The 21154-nt window shown below is 45.3% G+C and overlaps 1 protein-coding gene across 3 annotated transcripts in view; it reads right to left on the bottom strand.

Annotated features, from left to right (window-relative positions):
- Window positions 1-20384, bottom strand: part of MCTP1 (multiple C2 and transmembrane domain containing 1) — a 1010275-nt gene extending 989891 nt beyond the window's left edge. For 2 of the 3 annotated variants that reach the window (XM_088444637.1, XM_088444638.1), the window contains exon 1: window positions 19797-20384. In XM_088444637.1, coding sequence (XP_088300763.1) covers window positions 19797-20384 — 588 coding nt within the window. Of the gene's footprint in view, window positions 1-19769 lie in introns of all 3 variants that reach the window. The other variant, XM_088444636.1, reaches the window with a different exon arrangement.
- Between the last annotated feature and the right edge of the window lie 770 nt (window positions 20385-21154).

Raw genomic sequence — 21154 nt, 5'->3', positions numbered from 1 at the left:
TTCTGCTCTGGGCACATTGTTATTCCTTGTACTCTCTGTTTTCTGCTGGTATCCATACACAAGCTTTCCTTTGTCATAGTCTAAGACGAGCTCGTCATGTGATGCGGCCATCAACTATTGTCACAATTTGTCTCATAGCTGTCTGGGAGATCACTAAGCAACACGGCAACATGGCTGTCTGTTATTTATTTTGTAATATTACGTTGGCTTCTAAGGTAATGCATATGTAGTCCTGAATATACAGATTTACTCAGCGTAATTTATTATTGAGAGCAGTGGCGTCACTAGCGGGTGCGGAATGCACTGGATGACACCATCTGAGAGGAAGGCACCAAAATAGCAGAGCAGCAGTGATGGATGACGCTCGCCTGTGCTCATCATCCACACTGTGTCGGTTACTTTAAAGCAAACTGTGCAGAGTACTTGCCCTGATTACACAAATATGTATACTTTAATCAAGGTCTGATTTAATGCCCAGCAACAAATATACTCAAAGGGCCTAATTCTGAGATGTATGCAATGTTCATGTCGCACACAGTTGAGCAATTTTTTGCGCATGTGTCTAGGTCACACTACGCATGCTTCCAGGGTCCGTGCACAAAGAGTCGCAGTTAAAAATGTATTGGGCGGTGACTGGGAAGTGACTATGCAGATGCACGGAGATGGTCCGTCTTACGGGCCTGTTATGGGAGTGTCGCAGGCATGTTGCTGAAGTGGTTGCAAACTCAGACGAATAATTGTTCACATTGGAGGCCATACTCTGTTGAAGAATCTGCACCTAGCATGGGGTTGGCGCAAGTTTTGATAGTGCAACTGATGGTTGCGCCTAAAGAGACAGCAAGCGGTATTTGAGCACCTAAAGACACTCAAAGTGGGCGTCTCAGTCCTTCCACTTTTAGACGCATGACTGTACACCAGGGAAGGGCTGCAGCGTCTCACTCAGAATCAGGCCCAATGTGTTTTTCCACAACTTCTGGTATGCAACATCTGGGCTGGATGGACAGATAAACATAAGGGGAGGGGGCTTGTTGTGAGTTTGGCATAACATACATTTTTGTGTGACGTCTGTGTATAAAAATTATTTTTATTATGATCATTTTCACAGAAGTCAGTGCCTGGGACTCTTCTTCGCTGCTGCCCAATCACAGGAGACCAGAATGCGGGGCAACCCCTCCCCCCCATATAGCCTCCAGCCGTGCACTGACAGTATATTTCAGAAGCCCATTAATTTCAATGGGACTTCTACATGTACAGCACACTCTGGATAAACCATTGAAATAAAATGGACAAGCTCTGGCATTCTTGAAAATGAATTGCCACTGAAATCACACAAAAAGTAATAACTATTGACTTTTAGTAGTATTCCCCCTAACTGTAACCTTCATGGAGTTGGGTCTATTCTGCAGATATAACTACTATCCTGCCGTATAAAGTTTCTTTATACACTCTCTAATGGAGGATATATTCAACTTTCCTGTTCTGAAGATGCTGCCCTGTCTAGGGGTGTTGTGAATTACCTGTCTACATGTGACCCTCTATACAACATCATTTTACCAACATTATTTGGTTGAACAGAATAACAAATATAGATTTTGGAATCTGGAAATCTACTTCCCCACCGACCCTTACTGACTGGTTTCAAAGAATAGAAATGTATAGATCAATGGATGACATCATAATGTCCTCTCCTAATTAATTTCAGAATTATTTGCTGATCTGGTTCCCATGGTTGGAATTCTGTGAATCCAACAGATACAAATGCCTTGCTGGCTCACCTTAGTCCTTCCTTTCAAATAAGTTACCTGAGTATAGTCCAGTACCTTATTGGACCCTGATGGTCCTCCTCACCCCCCACCCAACCTCCTCCCAAATTCCCTCCATCTTTTTTTCATAATTCTCTCTTCTTTCTTGGACTTTTTTTTTTTAGAGTGTATTTTTTATTTTTAAGTTGGATACTCTGTCATTTTGATTTTGTTGGTATATAGGGCCGAATTCAACTCAATGCGATGTTGAACACTGCGCTGTGTGGGCAGCTAAAGGATTTCTTCTCGCACCCCCCTGGGGATGCGAGGAGAAAGCTGTCAAAAGTGCCGGGTGCGCAGCTGTTTGCCGGCTTAGAGCTGAAGTAACAGCCGCGTACCCGGCACATTAGTCAGAGAATGCTGCTTACCGCGCCTTAACACCCAGGTTAAGTCGCGAGAACCGTCATTCTCACACTTAACATGTTCCCGACAACGCTTACAGCGTGTTGAATTGAATAGCTGTGGGAACTCCCTCCCGAGGCTACTCAACATCGCACTTAATTGAAATCGGCCCATAGTGATTATTTCCATGTATCCATTTCAGTAGTTGGATGTACATATGTGCATTATTACGTAGTTTTTGTTTACTGTTTGCCTTACTACATTAGATATTTTCTTTGTCCATATGCAAAAATTTTAATTACTTGCAAAAAAAAACAGATTTTGGAGTTATCCTGAAACCTGATGCAACAGTCATGTATATGTACCGCGTGTATTTGTGTAGTGCAGTATTGATGTTAAGATTGTATTCACGATGCTGGTACCGCTATTGTCTCATGTTTGTGGTGTAGGAAACATCCTTATTTTTAGTGGGTAAGTAATTTTATTAGTTATATTGTTTTTTTCTTATACAGTTCTTGCAGTGCCATCCCTTCTCATTACAAATTCCTTGTATCACTCAACACATCTGTTTTTTTATTATCTAGCTGACTGGGAGCTAAAATACATTTGTAGTATAGTAAACAATATCCCTACTCTATGTTTGCTGGGTAATACATCAGACATTCATTTGCCAAGGGTATGCTTACCAGCACAAAATATATCACAATCTTGTCCTGAAAAAAGTGCTGGTATATATTCATCTCTTGGAGACATCTATTTAATAAAATAACTTTTCTAAAAAATAGTGGTATAGTCAACAAGCTGCCACTTACATACATTTTTATCAACACAGGTCAAAATTCCAAAAACTGACGTTTTCGAAGCCTTCCTGCATTCCCCATATGTACCACGCTCCGGCAAGGCAATGCCAACTGTAGATGGTGTTGCCTATAGAAGTCTCTGGGCTTCTTTGCATAGAATTCCCCTAAGAGGGATCTAAAAAAATCCCTCTCAGACTGCCCACCCCCCCCCCTGCGGCTTGCACATGCGCAGGCAGACGGCATGCAATAAGTGGCGGGATGTATCGCATGCAATATGTGATGCCCATACTTGCCTACTTTTGAAAAAGCATTTCAGGGAGATTGTGAAAGTACCACCTATGAACGCAGTGGTAAAGTGGACTGTACTGGTACATCTGAGAGGCGTGTCATAAAAGTGACTTACATACAAATGGAAACGATCCCCAAAGCAGTTAGTAAGATCTACCTGTTGATGACAACACACTGATACTTTTCAGAAAATACATGTAGGGTACACTGTGCCCTATAACCAATTCAGGGAAATTACACTGATGATCCCATTTGAATGTTTATATCTCTGGGTTTTTTTTGTTTTGTTTTTTAATAACAGCTACATAATGGGGTAAGGTGCAATCAGGGAGATTACTATACTGCAGGAGTCAAGGAGATTGCTGCTATTTCAGGGAGTCTCCCTGACAATCAGGGAAAGTTGGCAAGTATGGTGATGTCTAATACATCACGCCCAGAGACACTATGTGCCTGATTATCAGTTACACGTAATTCTGAATGTGGCTGGAATGAGTGATCTATTCTGTAGCAAACTGCACATGCGTTGTGGGCTGCATACGCATCAAAGTACTTACAAACAATCTCGGTTACTTCTTACTTGCGGTGTGATGGGAGTTACTGGGGTGTTTGCACATAGAATATATTTGCCATGAGTGTGTCATGGGTGTGCATACAAAGGGCCATATTCAATTAGAGGCGAAAAGCCTTTTTCACCTGTTTTTTTGAGAAAATTTAGCCTAAAAAAATGTCGCCAGATTCAATTCCAGGACAATTTCGCCTAAGCGGAAACTCGATGCATTGAATTCTCCAAAAAAGATTCTCCAATGAATAGCAAGTGAAAACAAATGCAAAGTCTTTATTTAGGGGTGCAAACGTGGGGAAATGACTCAGAACCCTTGGGACAGCCCCCCAAAAGACAAATCTGCAAAAAAAAACCTAAGAACACCCCAAAAAGACATTTAATTTTTGGGGCAAAAATGTAAAAAGTGGGGGGACAAGCATAAAAACTAGTGAAATAGGCTTCTTGGGGGGCTGTAAGTATGGGTCAGATGATTTGGGATTGCAGGTGCATGCAGCAGGTGGATTTTTCAAATTTTTAAAAAGTTCACTTTAGAGATATAAAAATATGCTAGCACCCATTTTCAGGTACCCCAAATTTGACAGGACTACTTATTTTCACCAAAAAACACTGCTTTATGCCATTCTTCACCACTTTTACAAAGACAGACTGATTTCCCCAATTCTTTCAGTACTTTTCGCCTGTTCCGCATTCGCCTAATCCCGTTTTCACCTGTTTTGCAATTGATTTAGGCGAAAAGCAGGGACGCGCACGGAATGAATTCGCCTCTGAAACAGAAAATGAAGCGAAAAGTCGGACAGTCAAAAATGTTCCGACTTTTCGTATCTAATTGAATACCTCTCAAAGTTGCATCCTCTTCCGGGTTGTTTCATATGCAAAGAGCTGTCCTATGTCTGTCGAATCTCCTGCACTGTGGATGTGGCTGGTGCAAATGCTGATAATACTGTTGACGGCTGCTCTCACGAGCGGAGGGCTGGGGGCAGGGAGGTTGCATACAGTGTCCAAACCGAATTTCTCTGGAACTATCCTCATTTGCAGCCAAAGCTGCATTGCCCCATCGTGTGCACTGGGAGTGATAAATATAAATGACTGAGGGGCTTGACAACCTCTTGCATATGTGACAATAACAAAGATCAATTATAGACGTCAGACAACGGGAACATTAAATGGGTTTGTCCACACTTTTGTCTCCTGCACGGCAACTACTGTTATTGGCAATCAGGAGCTATACTGAGCTGTTTATGTGCTGTAAGGGAATGCAACCCACAAAGCAGGCAGACACAATGCATCCAATCAGAGAGCAGCTTGCAAGTATTAAAACCTTTACCGTCTCGCTACATGGGGGAAGTACATTTATTGGCTAGTTCTACAAAGGTTGACAACCAGTTTGTATCAGCACTCAGGGCCCATAAAAGATAACCTGAAAATCTACAGGTTTATGGGAATAATTGTTTGTGTTTAAATAACGAAAATGTTTCAATAAAGCATCATAAAGTATGAGAGTAGTCAGCACAAAAATGTCTAAAATGCATCGATTGTATCTGGTTACACTATCTATTTTTTATCTACAGAGAAACATGGTTTCCAGGTTTCGTTCTCCTTAACCTAGACCACTACCAGTAAATAACTACACACACAAACAGCACCGAGGCCTTAAGCAGAACTGACTCAGCAGCTTTTATTACGGAAATTAAATTAAAATACATTATATTTTTATAAGACTTCACTACCTAAGTAACTTTGCTAGATTGTAACCACATACGCCGTAACAGTTTAAAAATGAAATGATTTTATTTAGGCAGAAATTATTAGTAGCACTTCAGACAGCAGAGCTCTTAAATCTTTCACCACCTGTCTGTCTTCCTTCCCTCATCTGCCTTTCTCCCAAGAGCATTATTGATTTGTTGTATATCCTATTGTCAATATACAGAAGAATGCAAAAGGGAAGAGTGAGATAAAATGTACAATAACAGAGTCGCTATGGACTGTATCCAGGGTCGGTTCAAGGTTTCTTGGCACCCTAGGCATTTCTTCAGCCTTGCACTCCCCCACCCTTGGATAGCTACACAAACCCTTATACAATGCCCCCAGCAGTGGCCCCCTATGCAGTACTCCAGTAGTGGTCCCCCTATGCAGTGCCCCTTATATAATGCCCCCAGTAGTAGTCCCACCTACGCATTGCCCCAGGTAGTGGTCCCCTTATGCAGTGCCCTTTTTATAATACCCCCAGTAGTAGTAGACCCATCCTGTGCAGTGCCCCTTATATAGTGCCCCCAGTACTAGTCCCCCCCCTGTTCAGTGCCCCTTATATAGTGCCCCCAGTACTAGTCCCCCCTCCTGTGCAGTGCCCCCAGTAGTAGCCCTCCAACAGTGCCCCCAGTAGTAGTCGTGCCTCCAGTAGTAGCCTCCCCCCAAGAATGCCCCCAGTGGTAGCTTCCCCCCAGCAGTAGTCGTGCCCACAGTAGTAGCCTCCCCCCAGCAATGCCCCCATAGTAATCGTGCCCTCATTAGTAGCCTCCCCCCAGCAGTGCCCCCAGTAGTAGTCGTGCCCCCAGTAGTAACCTCCCCCCCAGCAATGCCCCCAGTAGTAGCCTCCCCCCAGCAGTAGTTGTGCCCACAGTAGTAGCCTACCTCCAGCAATGCCCCCATAGTAATCGTGCCCCCAGTAGTAGCCTCTCCCCAGTAGTGATCCCCCCAGCAGTGCCCCCAGTAGTAGTCGTGCAGTGTCCCCAGTAGTAGCCTCCCCCCAGCAGTGCCCCCAGTAGTAATCTCCCCCCCAGCAGTAATCCCAGCCAATCACACACATAAAAAATAAAAAAAACTCCACTTACCTTAATCCCCGCTCCGGCGTTCGCTCCTCTGTCCCCGGGCGGGCTCGCTCTGCATGATGGGAGAGATGTCATGACGTCTCTCCCATCACCCACTGCCAGTGTCGGAATGGGACATGAAGAGCCCACCGGGGGAATACAGTGATAGGGGCCCATGCTCAAAGGGTGTGATCATCCACCAGAGGGGGTATGTGCAGCCACCACATTGGGGCCCACCGGGGATTTCCCCTGTTCTCCTGTTGGCCAGTCCAACCCTGCCCACTGCGGGAGCCGGAAAATGGCCCGGCTCCGGTAGTGGGCGCAGCAGCCGTTGAGAGTCTGTCTGACTCTCATCGACTGCTAAAACAAACTCACAGCTACCGGCGCCGGCGGATGTGTGTTTGTTCTTAGTAGGTAGTGCGGACTGCACTTATGTGCGGTACACATTACCGCCCTGCAGGGCTGGCGCTCTTAGGCAGCTGCCTAAGTTTGCCTGGTGGTAGCGCCAGCCCTGACTGTATCACACACACACACAGGCAGAGATTTTGTGGACAATTCCTGAAGTATTTATTACTAACATTGGGGTGATTCAATTCATTGCGATGTGTATAGCGCCTGGATGTTGATCCCGGAGCTATTCAATTCACCATGATGTTAAGCCGACTAAAGGATTTCCTCTCGCACCCTTCTGAGGGTGTGAGGAGAAATTCAACTTAAGTGCCGGCCGTGAATGTTTTCCAGGTAAGCGCAGCGCTAACAGTCTCATGGCGGGTACTTTAATCAGAGAATGCCGGTTCTCGCAATTAAATACACTGCTTAAGTCGTGAGAACAGGCATTCTCCGACTTAAGTGCTTCTAGTCGGACTTAACATTGAGGTGAATTGAATAGCTCCAACCAACATTCCGGCGCTATTAACATCGCAATGAATTGAATCGCCCCCATTGTCTCAACCCATAACATGGCTAACTCCACTACAGGTATGTAATGGTTGTGTGGCAGTTTCAACATGTACCTGACGTTATATATACTTACATTTTAACTAACCACTTGCATAATGGCCAGCAGTCCCAGATTTCACTGGGCAGTCCTGATGTTTGGTGACCCATAGGAGTATGTCTGTGTTTGGACAAATCTGGGACATGTCCCAATTTGATCTAAACATTAACCTCTTCACTCCCACAACAGTTACCTCTTGGCTCAGTATATGGTATAAATCAGACAGACTGGCAGACATGAGAGCAGGATGCACTGTTCTGAATCTCTTGGAGGTTTCCTGTATTGCAGGCATCAAAACGGTTTCTGAAAATAATCCTGCACCTCTGTAATATACAGTACTTGCCTACTTTCCTGGAATATCCGTGCGACTCACAATTTCAGAACTCTCTCCTGGACTCTCCATGGAAGTGGGCGGCACAGGGGCTTTATGACGCCATTTGCAGTGGTTTGTGTCATAGTGGCATTGCCCTCTGCTGCACAATGTCATGATTCATAGCTTTGCACAGCGTGGGCCGGGGGATGCGATAATGCACCTAGTGTTCCTGAAGAAAAAAAAGCAGGTATGCTCTAAATATGACAGAAACAGCTATAGGCCCTATTCTGCTGCTTCAACTGCTGTAACACAAGGCTATACAATTAGTAAGCTATATTTAGAAAGTGAGGAGATCGGCTATATGAAGACATCTTTACTAGCTTGAGTTTTAGTTTTGTGTTGCATATATACACATACTAGATATACAGCATATGAAATGCATGACAGAGCACCCTATGAACAAACACACTGCTGTAAAATAAAGGTACTTTGATATTAGGAAGGATGACATTCTGGTAATAGCAAGACTGGAAAAATCCTGACCGAGAAGCAAGAACAGACAGCAAGAATCTGTGACTCTAATAATTAATCTCCTTCTGTGTTTTTGGCAGTCTCCCAACACCCCTGTCACTTGTAATTCAGTGGCTCTAGGAACCAGCGTGATAATGTTTTTGTAGAAATCAGATATTGAAACTGTAGCTCATATGGTTTAACTGTCCAATAACAACCTAATATCCCTCTCTTAATCTACAGGACATGCAGTGCAGAACATTGTCACACAGCACCACATCCCATCAGCAATCTGCCAATAAAAGGACAAATACATTGACTTATTTATTTTTATAATAGCCTTCCTCCCTCCAACTGGGATCTTGTCCAAACTGCTCCATCAACAATGTACTGTACTCTGTTTTCTCCCATACCTCTCCCAGTTGTTAGCCAGGACAGCATTGCTTTTAGGCAGACTGTGCTAATTATCCAAACAAACGAAGATAATCCCCAAATGCTACAGGCTGCAAGCTCTGGCACATGCCACATGGGGTATTTATGACTGACTCTGAGTCGCACGGATCTCTATTACCGGTGCAGATGGCTATTTTATGCACAAAGTGCAGGTGCAGTAGCGAATCTCCACATTTTTCCATATTCTGAGTTAGACGCCACTTGGCCCGATCTGTTTTACCGTGAATTAGGGCATTTTGGGGCGTGAACTGGGCAGTGACAATGCGATGGCACGTAACCACCCTGACTTGTGACAGTGTAATAGGTGTTGCATGGGAGTGTCCTGGGCGTGTAACATGCTCCATGCAATGCTGCGTTGTGCATACAGGGTAGGAAAGTCTGTTTCAGATTTATCTGGAGAAAGTGCAGATACTAATGATGACAGGTGCGGCGGTCAGCATAAAATCAATGGGCTTACTGGTTTCCATTTGCACATGCACAAACCCCCACATTAGTTGAACAGATACTGGCATTAGCATAAGGCAGTAAATCAGTGTAATGCAGCTGCCCACAACTACAGCCACTTTGCATTTGTAGGATATATTTGGTCTGGCCACGGCCGATTGGCATCGCCCCCAAGCCCAACCTATTGTATTGTGTTGTGAGAGGATTACTGTACTGTACTGAATGGAAGCGGAGCTATGAGAGGATAAAGAGATTATGGGGAAGAGAAATTAGACAATGGAAACAGACTAAATGATGAGCTCTGCAAGCAGACTTGCTAACACATCATTAAAACTAGGGAAGGTCCAATGACAAGAATATTTTTATACATGAATCCCTAAGGAGTGGGGGGGAATTATATATATGACCTATGTATGCTGCATGTGCCCTGTGTGCAGCAAATCTTCAGATGTGTAAACATGGAGGACAAATATACTGGTTCTTGTGCTTTGCAATATTAATGAAACCCTCAAATTGCACATTTTCAAATATGAACCATGGAGGTGAAATAAATGTGCAAAGGTAATATGATTTTCAATGGCAGCTCTATAAAAGTACAGTATTATCTCCCTGCTCCATCACAGACAGGTGAAACTTTTCTGACATCTTTCTCATCTCATATACAGTGACACTTGCAGGGCAGGGGGGGGGGGGGCTACTGAGTACCCAGAAACCCCTCTGAAGGTCCAATGTTTTTCACAATTCGCAGGTCTGTGGGGAGGGAGTGGAGCTAATTTCATGCAATTCTATGAGAATCGCATCATTTTGGTACCTCAAACTCCCCACAGATGCGTATAAATCGCAACATTATGCCAAGGGGGTGGGCCTAATTATGCAAGGTACCTGGCCCCATCCCAGTGTTAATTTTGACAAGAATTTTAAATTTAGTTTAAAGCCGCGTATCCACTTGCTGATTAAACAGAGCAATTGAACGATTATGACATCGTAATCGTTCAATCGCCCAAAATGTTGAAAATGACCAACGATGCGTGTTCCCGCTGGTCGTTTTCAACATCAACCATCGCCTGAACATGCCGGTCAATCTGCCGATAACGACAGATTGGTCATGTTCGGGGATGAGGGAGGCTGCCTGCCTTGAATGACATAACGTTCAGTGTGGGCACCTACAGGATGAGGAATGACTGAACGATTACGATGTCGTAATCGTACTGTCGTTACCCCACCGCCTAATGGATAAGCACATTTAGGGGCCGATTCATCAACACTAAAATAAAGTTTTTAAGGTTTTTAAAGGACATTTTCCTTAAATACTGTTATTTTAGTATTCATGAAGTATCTTAACACAGGAGATATCACTGATATCTCCTGGTTAAGTCCCCCAGCGTTAGTTTCCATACTCCCCATACATTAGTATGGGGATATGGAAATTATGGTATCATCAAATTCCGAAAATTATGTATTTTCGGAATTTGATGGAGTTACTATCCGCCACTGTGAGGTGGTGAATAGCAGGTGAGACTTACCTGCTTCCAGCTGGTGAGGTCCCCCGGCGTATTCCTCCGGCGCTCTGGTCCGTCCTCTGGCTCCGGTGGCTGCTCTGACACTGTGTTCTCCCAGCAGAACACAATAAAGTTTAGAAAAAAAACATTTTTTTTTTCTTCTAAACTGTACTGTGGTCTGCTGGGAGAACATGTGTCAGAGCAGATACCGGAGCCAGAGGCACTGCAGCAGCTAGGTAAGTGCGGGAGGTTTTCGGAGGGGGAAGGTTGGGGGACACACACACAAAATTACCGCAGCTGTAGGTACTGCTGCGCATGCGCTGGTTTAATTCCTCCGGTAATTAGGTAGAACTCCATGCGAGTTCTAAACCTAATTACCTCCAGAGAATTTTAAGTTATAATGAATAGGCCCCTTAGTCTAAAGTGCCTTTTCATCATGACATAATTATCACTAGTGATAATTATGCTTTAAACTCGCTGAGAGTTTAAAAAATGTATTGGAGGCATTCATCATGCCTCATTCATCATGCCTCCCTAACAAAAGTATCACTTCCAAAAAGCTGCTCATTTTGTGGAGTCAGCTTTTCAGAAAAGTGATACTTTACCCCTGCAGCTGAGGTATCCACAAGGATTTCCTCACTGCTGCATGTCTCTCCCCTCTCTATTTCCCGCTGTCCAGGGCCGGGTTATTAATGGGGCTGATGGAGCTGCAGCTCCAAGCCCACCACCAGAATATGTCCACAACAGTATCTGCAGTGTGGGCCATTGCAGACAGGAAAAAAAACATTCCTGCTCCAGTCTGAGGCCACGCCCCCTCAACCCCGGCCGTGACCAACCCTCCTCCCCCAGCCCGGCCGCAGCGCCGGGGAACCAAAAGCTGCCAGCATAGATAGCGGCACAGTGGAAGGCTTAACTAGCCTTCCCTGAGCCGCTAATGAACAAACAGTGCCTCCGCGCTGCATGATGCCACTGTGTGTGACGTCACTATGCTGCTGCCCGCCACCACCGCGCCCAGAACAGCGAGGTCGGGTCCAGCAGCATAGTCACAGACTCAGCAGACACAGCAGCGATGTGAAGGCGGCCCAGCAGTTCAGGGTGTCTGATACTCCTGAGGTGTCAGTACTGCTGGCTGCTTTTTCTGATAGTACTGTATAACTAGTATGGTATGCATAATGCAGGGCAGGCTGTGGCATCAATATATATATATTGATGCCACAGCCTTATATATAGCAAAGAGACTAAGCTGGCACTCATAGTCTTATAACTTAGTGTAGCAAATGGTGCTTTATTTCAACGTTTCAGGGTCCAGCACCCCTTCATCAGGACACACAAAAGTGAAGACTTAACAGTGCAAACACACATTCTAAGGACTCACATGCCCCTTCTACTGCTGGTCCTCAGCATCCCGCGCCTCGTGTCCGGTCCCAGGTCTGACGTCACACGCGATGTGACTTCATACTGGTCCTGCCGTCGGGAGAAGGGGGCCGGACTGCTACACACTGTTGGAGAACTATATTTGCATATCTCAATGGGAACCGCTACAAGCAGTCCCCATGGTTGCACTCCACACTGCTGCTCACATCAAAACAATGGTGGGGGTTTTCATGTGAGCGGCACCCCGCGACACAGACCACACCCGACGACATAGACCATTCCCCCACATCAGAGGTCACACCCCCACCATGCTGGTCACACCCCCTGAGGCATCACACAATAGGCCCTTCATAAATTTCAGCTCCAGGCCCATGAGGACCTTAATCTGGCATTGATGCTGTCTTTCACCCCCTAAGCCCCCCCGTGCCCTTCGGTGTCGAATCCGGCTGCCACGGGGTCTGATCAGACTCCCCCACCGCGGGAGTCTGATCTGACCTCCCCTCCCGTGGGTGTCCGATCAGGCCCCCAGCACCCCCCCGTGCGGGTGTCCGACCCCCCCTTCCCTTAGCGAGTGTCTGATCCTCTTCCCCTGCGCGGGTGTCTTATACCACCCCCAACCGCTGCCGCATCCTCTCCTCCCGGCTCACCTGTCATCTGTCTGTGAGTCCGGGCCACTTGTCTGTGGGGGCTCTGTGCAGACACAGCAGGGAGGGATCTTAATAGATCCCTCTGCTGTGGCTGGCATGTAAATCTTCACAAGCTGCCGTGTAAACAGCAGTCTGTTAAAATTATCTAAGGATGGAGTTCAGAAACACCATCAAGTTCCGAAAAAAATGCTTTTTCGGAATTTGATGAATGGTCCTGACACTTATTTTTTACAAAAGTATGTAAAATGTTAATTTTCACCTGCTTTTGTAAAAAATAAGTGATGATGAATAGACTCCTTAGTCAATTACTTAAAATTGTATTTGGTTTAAAGTCATACTTTAGTCTCTCTTTTTTGCTTTGGTTTAGTCAAGAACTTTTCTCTAAAATTACCTTGAGAACTTGAGTCAGCATACCTTTACCTATGTGTTTAGTAATCTAGGCTCAGTAGGAGTAGGAATGTGTTACATACTGACTTACCATAGTACTCCTCCATATATCATATACAAAATAAATACCTTAAGTTTGTTAGAACAAGTGCAAAACGCAATCATATTTTCCTTCACAGGTCATTTTATTTTCTGCAAATATCTAGAACACATACTTGTTTAGTGCATCTCGCCCCTGGTGGTATAACAAAAGTGGTATTACAGTTTAAAGAGTTATAAAGAGTGCATATAAGTGGTAATATAAGGAGTGCATATAACCAATCCTAGCCCTGCAGCAAAAGGTATACAGAATGTCGACAAGGTCTGAATGTCAACATTCACAATGTCGACACTGGCAGAATGTTGATAGATGATTTTAGCCTTAATGTTATTATAAGGGTTAGGCTGTGGTTAGGGGTAAGTTTAGGGTTACTTGTCAACATGCCGTCTGTTGGCATTGAGTAGTGTCGACATTGTGAATGTTGACATCTGACACATGGACATGCTGTCCATGTCTACATTCAGATCATGTTGACATTCTAAATGTCGACTTTTCATACCACACCCACAGCAAATAAGGTAAACACCTCTTACCTGGATCACACTGTCTGCTCTTGGCCACTTGTAACCCCTAAACTGCTGAGCCTATTCTGTTATCAACATCAATATCAGTATTTTTTATACCTTGATAAAGGCTTCAGGCTGAAACGCGTTGGTTACCTGTGGGAGCTATCAAAACCTACCTATTTAAAGGGATCCTCTTATTCTGCAGGATAGGTGAAGTGCTCTGGGGAACCATTGTTAACCCCATTTGCTTTTACACTGTGCCTTTCTGAAAAGGTTATGTCTGGTACGCTGCCACTTTGTTTTTACATTGTCACACATTGTGTGTATACTACTGTTTATTAAAAATAAATATACAGTATTTCAGGAACGGAGATCTCAAACTGTGTTTTTTTGAGGTACTATTCATATTGGAGGGGTATACCAGAAGTGTGTCATTATCAATTGGAGAAGTGAAAGAAACCAGTTATCACTGTTTTAATCATTCATATGGAAGGAGTGTGCTAGGAGTGTGCCATAATCAATTGGAGGAGAAATGAAAGAAACCAGTTTTCACTGTTTTAATCATCATCTGGAGTGTGCTAGGAGTGTACCATTTGAGGATAAATAGAAGGAATTGAGGCGATCAGTCCTTTCATTTTTTACCTTCCAGGATTGACTTTGACTGTTTTCTGTTCGTGACTGTTTCCAAGTATTCTATAGATCTCAGTGGAGGAGAGCTTGTTTTGTCAATTCTTTTCTATTGGTATTTTTTAAAATGTTTCTTGGTCTTATGATCTACCTGAGTATAAGTGTATGTAGCTGTAAGTACTGTACGTCTGACGTAAACCCCCAACTCAGCATCAGCCCCCAAAGCCTACAGTAATAGTACCTAGATATCTGTCCTTAATCACTAAATGAGGTACAGCATTACATTGCATTGCACTTACATTGCACTAACATTTAGTTACAAAATAAAACAGGCTGGGTATCAGATGAATAGCCGCCGGTTGAAATACTGACGCCGGATCCCGGAAGATCCCGACTAGGGCTTGTAAGTACCCTAAGCCTCCCCTCTCCCCCCCTAACCCTTACCCTCCCTTAGTGGTGCCTAACCCTAACCCCCCTTCCTACACCCTAAACCTAACCCTCTCGGGGGATGCCTAACCCTAAGTCCCCCCGGTGGCGGCTAAAGCTAATACTTACTGGTGTCTAGACGTTCGGGATTCCGGCATTTGGGATGCCGACGCCAGTATCCCGGTGTCTTTGGGGATATCAGCGTCACCATTATGCCAGGCGGCGGGATTCTGGCGGCGGTATTTCGGCGGTCGGCATCCAGTCCGTCGGCAATTTGACTACATCTCAATAAAACTGATTCTATTTCTCTAAATAAAATGTACAGTAGCCAGAGTTTTGCATTACATGTGAATTAGAAAATGTTTTTATTGCTTGTGTAGAGTCTGTTTTATTTAGAAAAGCATACAAAATACTCATACAGGAGCTATAGGAGGGTGGCCTACTCTCTCAGGACAAAATATGAGACTCATCTGAAACTTCTGGAAGAGTAGTCACCATGCAATCACTTATCATATAGGTGGCACAGTGGCAAATTCAGGATTTCTAGAGGGAGGTTTCCAAATGCTTGATTTTAGAGTGAGTGTTGCCAGTCCATGAAGAGGGCATAATTAGCACTTAACCTGCATTAATATACATCATACAAAGTGTATTGTGTGTCATAATTCCAGCTTACACAGGACCAGTGATCACAGTAAGCCATTAGATGCAACAGTAGAGCCATCCTGCCTGAGCTGAATGTTTTTATTTCAGATGTGGCCAACATTCCAGCATTGGACCAAGTCTGGGAGTCTGGGGAAGCTGCAGAAGAACCTAGCACTGCCCTGGACATATATGTACATATTGGTCTCGCCATGCACTGCATAGTGTATTATTATATGGTATTAATAATTAACCCTATTTATGGTCTATAGAATTGCACCCCTAAAGGCACATGTTTTCCAGATCTCCTAGTTGGTGCACAGGTGTACTGGCTAACACATGTTAAAAGAACCACAGGTGGTGCTAATTATTTCATTTGTGATCCTGAGAAGAGCATGCAGCACTAGCAAATTCTATATTACTATTTCTATTGTGGTCATGGTGCGGGCTGGGGAGGGGGGTTTCCAGGCAATCAGAATCCCCCCCCCCCCCGTGGGTTTGCCTATGTGGTAGGCTATTTTGTACTCTGTGAAAAAAAATTATATATATGAAACGATGGAATAAAAGTTAACCCAAAAATAAAAAGGATCACTACATACTTCTGACCAAGCTGAGATAGAACATAGTAGGGAAATCTACACTGGAATATGCATGAGTAGTATCTCTTTATACACAAATCTATATCTGCAGACCCCCGGGGTATGTCCAATAACAAGAGAACTCCGGGCAGGATATCTTTTATTACTGAAATACTCCCCACGTCCTAGGGCCTGACTCAGAGATGCACGCTAGCGTCATCGCATCTGCAAAATTGTACGCAGCGGCCTAGTGAAAATATGCAAATGTCGCAGCCGCCGGGATTTGTATTGAGACAGCTACCAGCGGCTTCACAAATCCAAATGACTTTGTACAAAGATGCAGCATCGGTCGCAGATCAGTCGATTATCAAAGTTCTGTGATCCTATGGTCACCAGAACTGGCTGCCGGAACTGAGACACCGGAGCCACTTTTCCTGCATACGAGATTACAGTCGTTGACTGAAAGCGGTTGCGACACACTTGCATCTGAGCCGACCTCCCCACCCCTGTTGCAGGCCACAAATGGTCCCTACCTGTTATCACTTTACAAATAAATCCTCACTGCGAGCGACAACTTGATGCAATGCACAATGTGCGCAGATCACGATAAATGCTCAAATGTGTAAACACCTGCATTGCGTCCATCTGTGAATCAGGCCCCTAGTACAGCCATAAGCGCCCTGGGTCCTTAGCAAAACACACACCACTCTGCCACCTCAGCTAGGTGTATTTGTAAAAGGGAGGGGTAGGGTCTTATAACCGTTAGGGGCCCTGTAGAATGGACATCTACAGTTCTACTAATTAGGAGGTAGACGGAAATAAATAAAATAAAAAAGCTACATTCAATCTTTTACTACTACGCCATCATCAATCTCCACTATATTTCAACATGATTTTTCTTTGTAATACAACTACAAATCTTTGAAGCAATAATCCTGGCCCTAATCTGACACAATGAAACAAATGCTACCACTATTAGCAGATTACAGAATCATTTTTAGCTAAATCTCAAATTCTCCCAATGAAAAGAACTAGTAAGGGTCCTATTTGCAGGACTATTTGTCCGTACAGCTGAGACCCAAACCCTTGCAGAAACTGGCTCACTTTCAGAATTCTCCATATTATGTATCACCACCAGGGGGTGGAAAATCTCTGGATTGGCAGGTGTCAGGCTATAAGTAACAGGCCACTGATCTTTTCCTTTAATTGTACTATTAGATTAATATGAGACAACAGCTACCAAGAGGGTGACAGTTGTCTGTTATTGAATGAAAACCCTAGCCTAGTATCAATTACCAATTTAGCAGTATTTACATTTGTTTTATACTTTAGAGGTCTTACAAGTACAATTGAAAAAAAAAATGAATTAATATTTTAATAATCACTTAAGAAAACAAATACTGATATCAATGCCCATAAACAAAGCTAAGCATAGCTGACAAATAAATGGTCATATTCTGAACATCTATCATATGCATATTGATTGCTGTATAATGCTGATCTGCTCTTTCTCAGTCTGAATTTATGCTAAATTTGTTATAAAAAAAAAAAAAAGTTCAAGTTGAAATAGTAAATGGTATCTGGAAACAGCAGCAGTGAAGGATCTTGCTCCCACAAGATTATGTATCTGGTGTCCTGACGTTTTGGGGTTTTTTTTGGAGACAGGCAGATAGATTGTTGTCCAAGGACAAGACACTTCCTGTGTGAGAGAGCTGAGCAACTACAGAAGCATACAATGCACTGGGGGACCTGCACAATACCCTGCATATCAGATCCTACAGATGTTTCCACACACACCTATCCTCAAATTGTGGAAAATAGACACATTTGGCGCATCACAGACATCATAAGGAGCAACTTGCAAAAGACTTTTTCACAAAATATGAGTCCTATTTGCAACACTAATGTCACAAAATGACAATGCACTGGTGCCCTAGATACTGGCACTGGCATTACATGCTACTGCTGCTTTGTGTCACTCAGAAACTAGCCTGTGTAATAAAGCAAAAAAAGGAAGTCAAATACGAGTAAACTGCGTTGTGCTTTGTGCTACATACCGTTAATCTCCAACTTTATACCAATTTATTTGTAACAAAAGTACTAATCTAGTGTCCCTAGTACACTGCAAGTAACTTTGTATGCGTCTATGATGCAATTAAGGGGTCTATTTACTAAGCAGTGTTAGGAGACAGAGTGAAAAGTGATAAGAAAGTGATACGATGCCAGCTAATCAGCTCCCAACTGTCATTTTTCAAACACAGCCTGTGAGATGACAGTTGGGAGCTGATTGGTTGGCACCTTATCACTTTCTTATCACTTTTCACTCTGTCTCCTAACACTGCTTAGTAAATAGACCCCTAAGACACTAAGGGCCCCATTTAACAATGATGCATAACTCATTAACACTCACTAAAGGTTATGTTATCTTTTCAGTATTCAACAAACAGCGGTAAACCAAGATTACTGCTATTTGTCGCTGCATTACTCTCTCCATCGTTAGATGGCAAGAGCGATGCAGTCCCCATTGCTGACAATGGGGACCCGGCAGCAGCCTTTCCGGTTTCAGCCAAGCATTCCAGGCACTGTTGGATCCCAACTGGGTTAAACAGTCATGCGCATACGCAGGCTGACTATCACACATGACAGAATAGCCTGTCACTGGCAACATTAGGCTTCCAACAGCTGAGCGGTGGACCCCGCCGAGGAGGAGGTCGCTGGACCTTGCTGGCGAGATAAGTAATGATGAATAACAGTGGCATATTCATTTGCATCACTGCGATACTAAATTAAATATGTTGTTGGTATTTAGGTTTGTTGTTAAATGGGGCCCTAATTTTAGGAAAAAGTATGAAAGTTTGAGAATCGCTAGCCATGGCAGAGCATCTAAGTCGTACCATTCATCTCATGCCACATAGGTGTATGAGGACACATCTGTAGGTAATTCATATTTAAGGATAAGGCTCTTTGTAGCATATTCCAGCTATATCTGTTTTGGTTTGATGCTTTGCACATTATTTACAGATACAGGCTCAGACTGGCCAATAAACTTTTGGTAAAATATATTTCCCCTTCAGATTCTGTACCTGGAAGTGATGTAAGTGAGGGCGGAAGTGCAGTTTTCTGCCTATACTGTCCACCAAAAGAAGAAAGTTGTTCGCTCGCTACGCTTTGGGCTCGGTGGCTCGCTACACTCGCCACAAGATTATATTCCTCCTCTTTGTGCACGTGGATGGTAGGGAATGACGTTGGACAGTAACTGACGACGTCAGGGTCAATCTACAGAAGGGGATACGACGTCAGGGTCAATCTACAGAAGGGGATCTAGCTGTAACCATTAACTTTTCCCCACTATCATGGTCATGTGTCACACAATGCATTTGATGTCTGCAGTCCTGGAAAGCAGCAGAACATACTAGCATCTCCCCTCCTTTTTCCAGGTCCAGCCATGGCCGCAGACTAGATGCAAACAAGAGATCAATGCCACCCTTTGTTGCCCCTGGCCAGTGATGTGCAGCCACCTACTGTACACACATGGAGCAGAGCACTATATAAACTTTGTATGACACTTCTGTATGCAGAGTGCTGGGTGCATAAATACAGTAATAATAACAGCAGTGCCCAGCCAGCAACATGATACCAGGAATGCCCATGATAAGGGATAACACACTCACTGTTTGGCTGCTGGCCCTGACCGGTGCGATGGAGCTCTGGAGCAGGTTCTCTATGCACTGAGTCCCGGGGAGAGAGGAGCTCTTCTGGTGGGACAGGTGGGGGCCCCGGGATTGGGACGTGGCAGGAGCAAGCTGCCCGGGTTTGGCAGCAGGAGGGTACTGGGCGTCCCCATCCCGGTCCTTGTACTGGCCTGCCTTGCTGTAGGGCAGGAGGTGATCCCGCAGTCGGCGCAGCGTGGACCCGGGCTCGGGGGTATTGGCGATGCTGCTGGGGCTGCTGCAGGGGGCGCTGGAGGGTAAGGACTCCACAACGGAGCAGCAGAGATTGGGCTGGGAGGAGGAGAAGACACGATCCAGGACCTGCTTCCTCCTCTTCAGCCCGGTCCAGCGGATGATCCCCGGCACCACCTCCTCCATGTGAGCCCCGGAGTTCTCCTGGTTCCCTCTCCGTGGAAGGGGTGGTGAAGGGCAGGGCGACCCTGCTGCACTGCGGCGTTCCGCTCCTCCAGCCTTACCACCGCCGTTCTTTCTGGACTTCCCCAGCTGCAAGTTCTTGAAGAGCCGGGCCTGGAAGGAGGGAGCCGGTGTCTCCGAGGACCCCGGGAACTGCTCCATCACCCTCCCCGCCGACCCGCTGCAGCCGGGCTTGCGGCGCCTGGAGGGAAAGCAACAGGAGTAGAGGGACCTTAGGCGCTTCAGTCCAACCCAGGAAGAGCTGCAGATAGGGGGCGTGAGAGGGAGGAGCGGGGACCGGCTGCTCCCCGGATGCACTGAGTGAAGGTGAGTGCGGGGTCCTCAGGGAGAGTACCCTCGGACCTTCCTGCTGTGCCCGATACTGCCCTGTGTGCTGACCCTGTGCCGAGCATCATTCACATGCTTTGTGTGGTAGTGATGTGTTGGCTCCGGAATGGCATGGGACCTCGCTTGGGAGACCTAATACCCCCACACTCGCACTGGCTCCGGCATGCCTCCTTCCCCAGGGACTGGTGTCCCGGCCACTTCACCTCTCAGATGTTCAGCACTGGCCGGAGGGGACAGCTCCTGGCAGGCGCCCAGCGGTGTAACACGTGGAGCTGGAGGAGGAGGGTCCTGTGGCTTCTGCTGTACAGGGGGAGGCTGATGATGAGCTGCGGCTTCCCAGCACTCTTCTCCGGGGTCCTTGTGAGGCAGATGTACTGCGAGGCGAGGAAGGGATTACTGTGTTTCTGCAGCGGAGCCTCCTTGTAGCAGACTTCCCCAGCACGGGTAACGTGTTAAACATCCGGCCATACAGCCCCCATCCGATGATGTAACAGCACTGCTGTCACACACTGGATGCACCGGCAGCTAATGGGATTGTCTGCACCATCTGATCAGCAGCACAGGACTTGCACAGCAGCTTTCTG

Source organism: Taudactylus pleione, unplaced genomic scaffold (assembly GCF_031769625.1).
Source record: "Taudactylus pleione unplaced genomic scaffold, aTauple2 ptg000370l, whole genome shotgun sequence".
In the NCBI taxonomy this organism is placed as follows: Eukaryota; Metazoa; Chordata; class Amphibia; order Anura; family Myobatrachidae; genus Taudactylus; species Taudactylus pleione.
The sequence above is the reverse complement of the archived record's forward strand: the minus strand, read 5'-3'. Positions and strand labels throughout refer to the sequence as shown.